General features: G+C 36.6%; 1 protein-coding gene across 2 annotated transcripts; it reads left to right on the top strand.

Moving 5' to 3' along the window:
• Nucleotides 1-437: 437 nt before the first annotated feature.
• dctn2 (dynactin 2 (p50)) lies at nucleotides 438-10,679 on the top strand. 2 transcript variants are annotated; one of them, XM_065272449.2, is made up of 14 exons: nucleotides 438-596; nucleotides 1,321-1,389; nucleotides 5,743-5,839; nucleotides 5,922-5,983; nucleotides 6,122-6,220; nucleotides 6,310-6,470; nucleotides 6,551-6,701; nucleotides 6,778-6,843; nucleotides 6,915-6,953; nucleotides 7,035-7,112; nucleotides 9,550-9,621; nucleotides 9,709-9,811; nucleotides 9,896-9,987; nucleotides 10,071-10,679. In XM_065272449.2, the coding sequence occupies exons 1-14, from the start codon at nucleotides 561-563 to the stop codon at nucleotides 10,155-10,157; spliced, it is 1,212 nt and encodes a 403-aa protein (XP_065128521.1). In that variant the 5' UTR covers nucleotides 438-560; the 3' UTR covers nucleotides 10,158-10,679. The 2 variants fall into 2 exon arrangements, with proteins under 2 accessions (XP_065128521.1, XP_065128520.1); XM_065272448.2 differs by having other exon boundaries at nucleotides 1,321-1,395.
• The last annotated feature ends 1,605 nt before the right edge of the window (nucleotides 10,680-12,284 follow it).

Below are 12,284 nucleotides of genomic sequence, written 5' to 3'. Positions count from 1 at the left end.
GCCAAATACTACATTCACAAAATGATAAAAACACATACAACCTTAAAAAAACTTTTATTATACTGTACCGCTGTTCTGACGGTAGGATTTAGCTAGAAACTTTAAAAGTGCAATACTAGCAGAATAAAAGTCCTCTGAAGTAAAATTAAATGCATTGTTATACTCCTATAAACCATTAAACCACACCAGTCTGACAAAATGTATCACCACACTATGTTAGTTTTAAATAATAAATCTGCTGTATTTTGCAAACCGCCCCTTCGACACATTGTGAGTTTTAAAATTGTCTGACTGAAATGTGTGTGAATTGTCGTCCCGTATTATTATTATTTAGTTGTTCATCAATTTTTGTTAATAAAAAAGTTTAAAATAAATGTTATAGTAAAAGAGCGTTTCCTCTATTCCTCGCGAGATTGTGCGATGTTTCGTTTGAGTGACGTCAGCTGTCATTGTAGCAGGCGGCCTGTGCGCAGATTCATCGGTCTTTTCTCATTTTATACTGACCATTACACAAACTATAGTTGTATTTTAAGGTCACTATCTGTCTATAACGCGGTAGTATGGCTGACCCGAAGTATGCTAACCTGCCGGGCATCGTAAGTTTTTAATTTCTCACATAAACAGCAACAATAATAACGGTGTTTGTGTGTGTTAGCATTAGCTCAGATCTGACAAGCGATGTTCATTAAACTGAAACTCATACAGTCACTTCTATCATTAAATCACGCCTATTATGTTAAATATAAACATAAACAGACTTGTTCAAACTATCTGTATTAGCTTACTCGTTAACTGCAGCAGGTTTAGTAAAATAAATAAACGCACCCGGTTAAATCTCCTCACTCAGGCTATTTCTCTGATCAGAGATGTAACATTCACGAGCTGGTTAAGTCTGTTGTCATTCACACAGTAATGTTCATGTTATTGTTTTTTATGTTGTTTTTGAAGACTGTATTTTTCTTTGTTTGTTTAACTTAGATGGGTGAGGTTAGGGATGACTAGTTCGCGTTTGCGGATGATGATTGTTACATAAAACAGTCAAAACGTACAAATATGTTTCTAAATGAGTATGAATTCAGCATGGTTGTTTATGTGTTAGTTAAAGAAATTGTTGTATAGGTTAAATAGTTTAAATTTATGTATTAAATAGCGGTTTGTGATGGGCGTTGGCCAGCTCTGTGATTGATGTTAATATTGTGTATAAAGTTTCCTATTGGACGTTTGTCAGTCTGTATCGTTTATCATTCAAGTCCCGCCCCACCCAACACATAATCATTATTGGAATGACGTCATATTAAAAGGCATTAATTTTCTTTCTAGGCATCCAACGAGCCTGATGTGTATGAGACCAGTGATCTGCCCGAAGATGACCAGGCCCAGTTTGAGTCTGTAAGTGTGCGTGTGTGTGTGTTATAAGCTGACCTGAGTACATTATGTGACACTTAACACTTTCCCTCCCCATCCCACTAATCCATCTTCATTGTTTGACCTGCTCTGGACACTAGTTTGTGCAAGTAAGATGCCCTTATTTTCCCCACAGAAACGGCATGGTTTGTTTATAAATCTGGCACAATCATGCATTACGGGCAATTATTTGGATATTATTTGTTTTTCTTCATTTTATATGTAAAGTCAAATTCTTTGTGCCATTGCTTATGTGTGTTTGATTTTTTTATACTGTGTGATATTATATATGTCATATCCTCAATAGCAGATCTGTCACAGTTTGAAACAGCTTTATTTCTAATCTAAAGGGTTGTTTGTGAGTCCATGTCTAACATTAAGTTGCTGAGGCTGTAAAGTGATGTTTGGTGTGTGTGTGTGTGCGTGTGTAACAACTTTTTTTCTGAACTGTATGTGATGCTTTGTCAACTCTTTTCTCTTCCTCTAGACATGAGCTTCATCTCACTCATTATCTGCTTACCTCTTCAGAAACTTCACATCTGTTTGAGCACCAAGGGCCCTAGATTTTTATCTGATAACAAGCAGGGTTTAAATCGGGCTGGGGCTGAGCTCCCGCTCTTCTCCACATCAGTGTGCTGGTGTGTGTGCAATGGTGCGGGGCGAATAACTGTTCCATTTCTTTCCTATGAAAGCTAGGCTTCACACTCGTGATTGCGGGGCACTCGTAAAAAAAAACGAAATGCGCTACCAGGTTTTTTTCTGCTCATTTGCACAACGTTGATGCGTCAATCGTTTTTGTGCCTAAATAAATTTACCAATACGCAGCCTCGTGCATGAATTGGAACTTAACACACTTCATCCAGAACCTTGAGAAGGTGCAGGGTCATGTAGAGAGAGGAGAGATGGAGAGAGACAGAAATAAAGGTCTTAGACATCAGGTGCACGGGTCAGGAAAACTGGATAGAAGAGCAGAAACATTTAAAGGATAAAAGTATGTTTATAGCCATGTTACAGTATGCTAACTAGAAACACTCCCTTAGAACCTAACTTACTGTATAGTTTAATAAAATAGTGTATGCAACAAATCAATTACAATCCAACTATAGTAACTGCATTTACTAGCTAAAGTGCATTAAAAACTACACTGAGCTAACATTACTGTGTAAAATGTGAACATTATACTGTAAATGTATAATGTGTATATATATGTGTGTGTGTGTGTATAATTGTCAAAAAGGTATTTGTTCCAGAGTTTAGTTTAGCAACTAGCCAGACCATTAAACAAACACAGACCAGCAAGTAAGTTTTTCCCAGATGTGTAACCGCGTCAATGTGCGTGCGTCTGATGAAACCGTCTATACCAGGGTTTTTTAAATATGGTATGGGGCCCTCCAGGAGGTTCTAAGGGGTCCCCAGAAAATGCTAATGAAAAAGATAAAAGAAAAAATATATTTTATTTCATTTTATCTTTCATTTCTTGCTGCATACATTCCAGAAGCATTCATATTTGCTTTGTGTCTTGCTGTGTGTTTCCTGATTACAGTCCCTTGTAAAGCTGCTGTAAACAAGATTAATTGTCAAAGTTGTCAAAAATAATACATTTGAAGTGAAAATGTTTTACCAGACACATTCATCTGCTCAGAGCAAAGCGGCGAAGCACAACACATATACAGAAAATTACTCTGCAAATAACTTTTATGTTTCAACCAGAGATGGCGATGGCGAGGCAAAAGTTACAAATTGCAGCTTTAAATAGCAATGCTGTAATCGATGCTTTTAGCAATATTGCACGAATAGATGTCCCTGTTACTCTGTGATTGAGCCTGTAAATATCAGATCTTCTGTGACTGTAATGATCAGACACATTCATCCGCTGATAAAACACAACACTTTGTTTTCCCTTCCCATCAGCTCCTGTTGTGCTTGTCATATGATAACTACATTAATATTTCTCTCTCTCTGTTTCTCTCTCTCCTCCTTACACTCCTCTTGTTTCTGTCTCTCTCTCTTTCTCTTTTATTTGCTCTAACTGTCTTTGGGAAACCATAGGAGCTGGTAAGAGTTTCTGATTCCCCTTTAACCTCTAAACCAATCAGATCCTCTGATCACAGTCGGCTCATGATTTGTGTATCTGTGAACTCAACACACATTTGGACTAACACAGTGTTATTTGAGCATTAATCTGTAGAAATTCATATGATTTGTTACATCACATTTCCATAGGATGCTGAAGGGTATTTTGACACTCCTAAACATTAAGAGGGTAACTTAAAAATTGTACAATTCTTTATCCTTAAGGTTATCAGCTTAACTTCAGTGTCATAATTCTCTGTTCAAGTTCTCTTAAATACATTGAGCTTTACAGTAAATGATGTTAAAATACCCTTCATCCTGACACCTGTCCAAATCCTGTATGAGCTCACTGTGTGATCAAAGTCTTCGTCTGTGATGAATCTGTGTGTTCATGTTAGTATAGACAACACAATATCTGTTACTCATAAACCCAACTAAACAAAACCCAAAACACTAATATTACACATCACTGTTAGTGCTATACACATGAACTAATCTTTAAATCATTGAGATGAGATGTAGTTTTTAAGTTAGTGGACTGGTGGACAATAAAACTAATTATACAGGGCTCGAAATTAACTTTTTTAGTAGGTATCAGTGGTTCCAAAAATTAAGGAGCATTCATAGAAAATTATAGGAGCACCACAACTTAAGCTTAAACAATCAAATTTGATCTTAAATTATTTGCCACACACTTGACTTGTGCTTGCCCTATTTTTTAACAAGCTCTTATGCTTAAAATGTGTAAATCCACGGGGTCCTACAAAAAACATTTTATGTTATTTTGAACTATTCATTTTACATTTGGTTATTCAGTTAAATAGAAATGTATTTATTTTTACAAATTTGTTTTTTTCTGTTTTTTTTTCACTTTTCATTTTCTTTAATGGTTAATTACATTTTACTTTTCAAACAGCATGTTTATTAAACTGAATTCAGAAAATTTTCTAAAATAATCAAATAAAAACAAAACAAATTAATTTTCATCAAAACATTGCATTTTTATTTTTTTATCAAAGTGCTGCATAACAAAATTTAGTTTGAATTAAAAATAAGATTACAAATCTTTAGAGTGTGATTATTTTACTTTTAATTATTTTAAAAGTAGATTTTACTATTCGATAGTAATATATTTCTGTCAACTTCATTACATTAAACAGACTTTTATTTTGATGGGTTTTCAGTTTGTATTTGATGATTGCATTTCTCAATTAATTCTGCATGAACTCAGATAGCAGCTCTGAATATGAACCAAAAACAGCATGAAACTGAGCATAATCTGTGTAAAGTTTCATTGGTCTCTTCATTGAGACGTTCACTAATTATTCCACAGTTTATGCAAATGTTTGTAAAGAAGGTCGCACAAACGCTCCAAAATATAGTTTGAGGTCACGCTAAAAATTTTTTGGGAGCATATGCGACCAAAATGGTCACAATTTCGAGCCCTGTTATAATATCCCACTTAGACTTGCAGTGATGTGTTGACTTTAGTTATAGTTAAAGTAAGTCCTAGAGACTTGAGGATGAGAGTAAGCAACTTACCACATAGAAGAGTCTCAAATCTAATCATAGCTTAGCAATACTCTGGCAACTACCCATAATTCCCTAGTAATGGAAGAATGGCTTAGCAATCTCATTTTCTTCAGATATATAAATCTAGTTCAAGTGTTGCCTGCAGTGTTATAAATGAGAGTTTGGTAGATCTGCAAACATCTGTGCTGTCAGTTTAAATCTCTCTCTGTATTTATCTATGAGCTGTGAGTTTTGTGCTGTTGTGACACTGATGCATGAAGATGTGTGTGTGTCCTTGTGTGTGAAAATAACTAATGATCTGGAGAAATTGAGCTCCTACTGAAGATTACAATAATAACAGTGTTTTAATTAGCCACGCCCCTTCTTTGACAGACTCTTAATGATTCAGCCAATCAGAGCATGAGAAGCTGATGATCTCAATCTGTTCAGCTTGAAAATTGTTTGGCTGTGTCTGAAATGGCTCCCTATACCCTTAAATAGTGCACTATTTGAGCGAGAGTACATTTTTAGTGGTGTCCGACACTCGTTCAACCCCATGATGCGTGGATGAGTGTGCAACCGCAGCTAGCCGCTAGTCGTCCACTCAAGTGTCCAAATTCTTTAATTAATTTTCATTCATTCTTTCGAGTGTACTATATTAGTTGAGTAATGTAGGGAATAGTGAATGAGGGTACAGGGGGCTATTTTTGTTTGTTATGAATGATTTCTAACTGCTCTCTGCTGCCTCCGCAGGAAGAGTTGTGCAGTGACAGTGTGGAGCGGATCGTCGTCAATCCAAACGCTGCCTATGATAAATTTAAAGACAAACACATCAGTGCTAAGGGTCTGGGTGAGTACGGTGTATTCTGACGATACGATGAGACTTTATATTGAAGATCTTTGCTTCTGATCCTCTGTGTGTCTGTCTGCAGATTTCTCTGATCGCATCAGTAAGAGTCGCAGGGTGGGATATGAGTCTGGAGAATATGAGCTGGTGAGGGACTGACTGCTGTATGATGAGTCTCTGTTGGATTGTTGTGACTGGCCAATCAGAATTAAGCATGTAATAATAAACCATAACACATAATAGTACAAAATAAGGTTAACTCTGATGTTGTGTCTCTCTTCTCAGCTGGCTGAGGGCTGTGGGCTGAAGGAAACTCCTCAGCAGAAATATCAGCGACTGGTCAATGAGATTCATGAGCTCTGTCAGGATGTGGAAAAAATTCAGGTTTCAACCCCTTCTCTTAGTTTTGTTTATTGAATCACCTGTTGAAAGCAGGACAAGCACACAAAGTATCTCTGTGTTTGTGTATTTAGAGCAGCACTAAAGAAAGCAGTGCTGAAGAGAGTTTGACTCCAGTGGATTTGGCTAATCAGGCAGCACAGCTCAAACAGCAGCTGGTTTCTGCTCATCTGGACTCTGTGCTCGGACCCAACGCTCACATCAACCTCACCGACCCTGACGGAGCTCTCGCTAAGTGAGTTATATGATACCACCCATCCCTAGAGAGAAGTTTGCAGGAGTGCCGATCGCTGACTTTCATTTTCATCCCTGCAGGCGGTTGTTGACTCAATTGGAGGCGGCGCGGGGCGTCAGGAGCAGCGGTGCAGCCGAGGGGAAGTCTGCAGCGCCCAAAGGCCCTGACGGAGTGATTCTGTATGAGCTTCACAGCCGACCGGAGCAAGAGAAGTTTGCAGAGTCAGCTAAGGTAGAGCGTTCAGGAAACATCCCATAGCTCTGATGTGTTTGAGATGTGATGTGATGATTTCTGTCTGTGATTGTAGATCGCGGAGCTGGAGAAGAGGTTGGCTGAATTGGAGACTGCTGTGGGCTCAGGGTCTGAGAAACAGGTAGAAACACCTAAAAGAAGATGTGTTTACTGATATAAACCACAGGCTTTTAAACTGTGTTTGTGTTTCAGGGTCCTCTCAGCGCTGGAGTCCAGGGAGTCAGTCTGATGGTAAGCTTGTGTTTTTGGAGACTGTAATAATGTACACATAATCGCACGTGATGTCATCTGTATGTTGATGTGTTTGTGTAGAACACTATAGAGCTTCTTCAGGCTCGGGTCAGTGCGCTGGATGCTGCTACTCTGGACCAGGTTGAAGTGAGACTACAGGTAACCATGACGACACAGATTGATGCTCTTATTGGGGAATATTTTCCAGAGTAAAAGAAACTTTTAAGACTGTTTACACCAGGGATGTTCATATTGTCCGGTTAAGCGAAGGTTAGAATTTATGACCGATTAATATTATCAGTTAAAAGTAGTGCTGGGCAAAGATTAATCGCGATTAATTGCATACAAAATAAAAGTGACTTTTGCATAATATATGTGTGTGTACTGTGTGTAATTATTATTTATATTTAACCTCACACACACACATACATATATTCATTTAAGAATTTTTTTATTTATATATATATATATATATATATACATTTTTTAAATATTAATAATTTGCACAAATGCTCCCAAATATAGTTTGAGGTCACGCCAAATAAATTTTAGGAGCATATGTGACCAAAATAGTCACAATTTTGAGCCCTGTTATAATATCCCATAGACTTGCAGTGATTTGTTGACCTCAACTATAACTAAAGTAAATCATAGAGACTTGAGGATGAGAGTTAACAACTTACCACACAGAAGAGTCTAGAAACAATCAAATCTAATCATAGCTTACCAATACCCTGGCAACCACCCATAATTCCCTAATAATGTGATTTTCAGAATTACAGATTTTTGTTTATGTATATATATTTTTTTAATTTATATACAATATATAAAAATATAAATAAATATATTTACACATGTAAATATTTCTTGAATACATACATGAATGTGTGTGTATTTATATGTACATAATAATTACACACAGCACGCACTCATATATTAATACTAAAAACACTTTCTATTTTGTATGCGATTAATCGCGATTAATCTTTGCCCATCACTTAAAAGATAAAAATATCTTTGTCTTGCCCTTGTCCGGCCTTGACCATAAACAAATGTGAAAAAGATCAACCCAGTAACTTAGTTTTGGTGAACCATTCTCCGCATGTGAAAAAATAGCTTATTGAAATTTGGCTCTCCTTATGATGTCATAATGAGATCTTATTATAATAATACCGCCCCTTAATCTGCACTATCCAATCACAGCACTGCCATTTAGTGCAGAGAGAAAGAGCGAGGAAGAAAATAATTCACAGCACAATTGAGTTTCAATTGCAACAAACCAATATTATGGCAATCAGTGTTTTGCATTTCATCAGCTCATTTGCATTTTAAAGGACACACCCAAAAATGGCACATTTTTGCACACACCTACAAAGTGTCAATTTTAACATGTTATAATAAATTATCTGTGGGGTATTTTGAGCTAAAACTTTACATATGTACTCTGGGGAGACCAAAGATTTATTTTAGATCTTAAAAAGTGACATGGCCCTTCAGTTAACGGTTAATGTTCGGTTAACAAACTGGTCAGGAACATTAAAGGGATAGTTCGGCCAAAAACGATATTAAACCCATGATTTACTCACCCCCAAGCTGTCCGAGTTGCATATGTCCATCGTTTTTCAGACAAACACATTTTCGGATATTTTAGAAAATATTTTAGATCTTTCTGTTGATTAAATGTAATGTTACGGGGTCCAGCAATAGTCCACGACCTTCAAGTCCAAAAAAAGTGCGTTCATCCTTCACAAATTAAATCCAAACGGCTCCAGGATGATAAACAAAGGTCTTCTGAGGGTAATCCGTGCGGTGTTGTTGTAGAAATATCCATATTTAAAACTTTATTAACGTAATTAACTACCTTCCGGTTTCGCCGCCATCTTAGAGTCATCCGCATTCAGGATGAGCGCTTACGCAGCATACAGCGGTTTCTCTGTTGCTGCTCTGTGCCCCCGCCCTCCGAATTTGTCATACGTCACTAAGAAAAGTGCGTACACTACGCTAATACTCTCTCCTGAGTCTAAGATGGCGGCGCTACCGGAAGGTAGTTTATAACGTTAATAACATTTTAAATATGGATATTTCTACAACAACACCGCACGGATTACCCTCAGAAGACCTTTGTTTATCAACCTGGAGCCGTTTGGATTTAATTTGTGAAGGATGGACGCACTTTTTTGGACTTGAAGGTCGTGGACTATTGCTGGACCCCGTAACATTACATTTAATCAACAGAAAGATCTAAAATATTTTCTAAAATATCCGAAAATGTGTTTGTCTGAAATACGATGGACATATGCAACTCGGACAGCTTGGGGGTGAGTAAATCATGGGTTTAATATAGTTTTTGGCCGAACTATCCCTTTAACTAAAATGAACATCCCTAGTTCACACTGAGATCATGTTTATGATTAACAAATGTTTACATTGAGATCTCCTAATGTATTATCTTAGATAATAATCATCTTAAAGCTTAATGCAGAAGTGTTTTACCATGGTAAAGAGGCTTTTAGTTACCAAGCACTGAAAAGAGTCAAATGTTTTATTTGAGCGTTTCTCCAGTGAGTAATTTGACTGTGTGTTGTGTTTGTTTCAGAGCGTTCTGGGCAAGATGAATGAAATAGCAAAGCACAAGGCAGCCATTGAAGACGCTGAGACCCAGAATAAGGTCAAGATGTTTTCTGATGATTGCAGACGTAATGATGTCACACTGTATTTGAGTCTCATGACTGACTGTGTGTGTGTTTTTATGCAGGTGTCACAGCTGTATGATGTGGTGCAGAAGTGGGATGCGATGGCCACTTCACTTCCACAGGTGGTGCAGCGTCTGATAGCTGTTAAAGAACTGCATGAACAGGGTATTACACCATTTCTCTGCTTTATTATCAGCCTGAAACAGCCGTATATGAGATGTGCTCTCTTACCGTAACTGTGTTTTTCAGCGATGCAGTTTGGCCAGCTGCTAACACATCTGGACACAACACAACAGATGATCAATAACTCACTGAAGGACAACAGCACTCTGCTAACACAGGTCTGTGGGTTTTCCTTTAAGACAAGTCATGTGCAAACTCAATATTTAACACCTTTACTGAGTATTTTCTTTCTTATTTTTAGGTTCAGCAAACGATGAAGGAGAACCTGGTTGCAGTTGAAGAAAACTTTGGTGCCCTCGATCAGCGAATGAAGAAGCTCTCTAAATAAAATCTTGTTTATTGTGAGGAATGAGGAGGAAAGTCATCTGCGTCGACTAGATTCAAGCTCTTTATCCTTGTATTGCCTTTGTGTTTGTCTTTAAACAGATGAAACTGCAGTTGAAGGTTGAGACCAAATGTAACGCACACTACAAAACACCTGATCTCTTTCTGTGGAGTTAAGATACTGTACATACATTACAAACACATACAGTCTCAATGTCAACCTATGAAACCAAGACGTTTCTGTTTACAGATTGATCTAGTGTCTTTAGTTGTGTAGCACCTACAGATGTTTTTTGTTTTATTTCAAATCATTTTTCCTGATAGATCTGAGCTCTTTTAAGGATCTCAGATGCTGATGTTGTATATAAATATATTCAGGCCTATCTGTAATTGAACCTGTTCTTATGAGTTATTGCTTGTAACCACTAATGTATTAATACAAAGTGCAACGGTCCATATCTTATGATTATCATTTTCCAAGATAGGATTTCAAAAGAAAAAAATTAAACATGCTTTCAGAAACACCTTTCATTTTTAAAGTTTCTCTACTACACTGCAAAAAATTATTTAAAAATAAAAGGTTTTTAGTATTTTTGTCTCGTTTTCAGTAAAAATATTTAAAAAGTCTTAAATGAAGATGCTTTTTCTTGATGAGTAAAACGACCCAAGAAAATAAATCTAGTTTTTAGACCAAAAATATCACATTTAGGTGATTTTGTGCAGAAAACAAGCTAAAAAAAAATCTGCCAATGGGGTAAGCAAAAAATCTTGAACATTTTTGACACTAAATGCAAGTAAAAATTTGCTTACCCTATTGCCAGATTGTTTTGCTTGTTTTATGCACAAAATCACTTAAATTTGATATTTTTTGTCTAAAAACTAGACTTATTTTCTTGGGTTATTTTGCTCATCAAGAATAATATCTTAATTTAAGAATGTTTCGATATTTTTACTAAAACCAAGACAAAAATACTAAGAACATTTTTTCTTGAAAATCATTTTTTGCAGTGTAGGGTTGCAAAGGGGTGTAACAATTTTTGTTAAATTTATGGAAACTTTCCATGGAAACTTAATCTGGGGAATTAAGGAAATATTCCAAATTGGTGTCCAAACTTTTGGGTGTTCCAGTTATTCTGTATGATAAAAGTAAACTGGCTAGCAGACTGTTAAAGAAAGAGCATCACAGCTTCATGATAGTTAGCCTCATACATTTTCAGTGAAATAATGCTAGCTTACATCTAGATATCTGATTTGCTGGCTGGCTACTGTAAAAACAAACACATTTTGGTTAAACTAGAATACCATAGATCAAATATTTATCATCAAAACTTACTTGATGTAGCCCTTGGGCTCATTGTGCAGGGTAGAAATTTTACTGAAACTGAAGTCTTGTTTTAAATAAAAATTATGCTGCAAGACTTTTTTTAATTTCCCTGTTATAGGCAACTCTGCTTTTTTTTCAAATTTCCAGTTTATTCCCATTAATTCCCCTTTAGCTTCATAGCAGGCATATGACCGAAATTTGGTTGGTTGAAATAAGGTGAGTTGTTTGTTCAATGGTGAATGGTACACGGCTGCAAAAGGTTAATAAAACGCTTAAAAATCAAAGTTGAAATTTGATTGAAATAATGTCAGTTGTTGTTCAACGTTGATTCAACAGTGAATCAACGTTGAAATGCCTGCTGGGTTCCGTTAATTCCCATATATTCCTGTTCATTGGAAAGCAAAAAATGAGCAAAAAGAAATCGGTACTGATGTTGTACTCCACTTTTAAGCAACTGTTGCAAACAAACCAAAACCTTCAAACTCTGCAGTGGAGAACATAAACCGCATCAACTGGGGATCATACATCATAAACAACATCAGACAGTGCAATTTAAAGTTTATTACTTTAATTTTGTGAAAGATCCCTGATGGAGTCCAGTAGAAGACCTGGACCAGAACTGCCCACTTTTGATTCTTTTGCTATCTGGGACGGTCATCCTGAGAAATGACTGTCTGTATTTTCACTCCATGTACTTCTCAATAACGCACAAATCTTTCATAATCTTGATTACATTTTGCTCAGGTTTTTTGTGTTTCGGTGGATGTCATGTTCAAACATTTTGAAAGCCCCAAAACTCCATCATCA

Source organism: Paramisgurnus dabryanus, chromosome 7 (genome assembly GCF_030506205.2).
Source record: "Paramisgurnus dabryanus chromosome 7, PD_genome_1.1, whole genome shotgun sequence".
Lineage (NCBI taxonomy): Eukaryota > Metazoa > Chordata > Actinopteri > Cypriniformes > Cobitidae > Paramisgurnus > Paramisgurnus dabryanus.
Note: the sequence above shows the minus strand (reverse complement) of the source record. Positions and strands in the feature narration are given on the sequence as shown.

Bases quoted from the DNA above. Each gene is read 5' to 3' on its own strand.
- dctn2 (XM_065272448.2), top strand. From the start codon at position 561: ATGGCTGACCCGAAGTATGCTAACCTGCCGGGCATC. The intron at 1,396-5,742 runs GTGCGTGTGTGT...CTGCCTCCGCAG, and splicing joins CCCAGTTTGAGTCTGTAAGT to GAAGAGTTGTGCAGTGACAG. The intron at 6,471-6,550 runs GTGAGTTATATG...TCATCCCTGCAG, and splicing joins CCTGACGGAGCTCTCGCTAA to GCGGTTGTTGACTCAATTGG.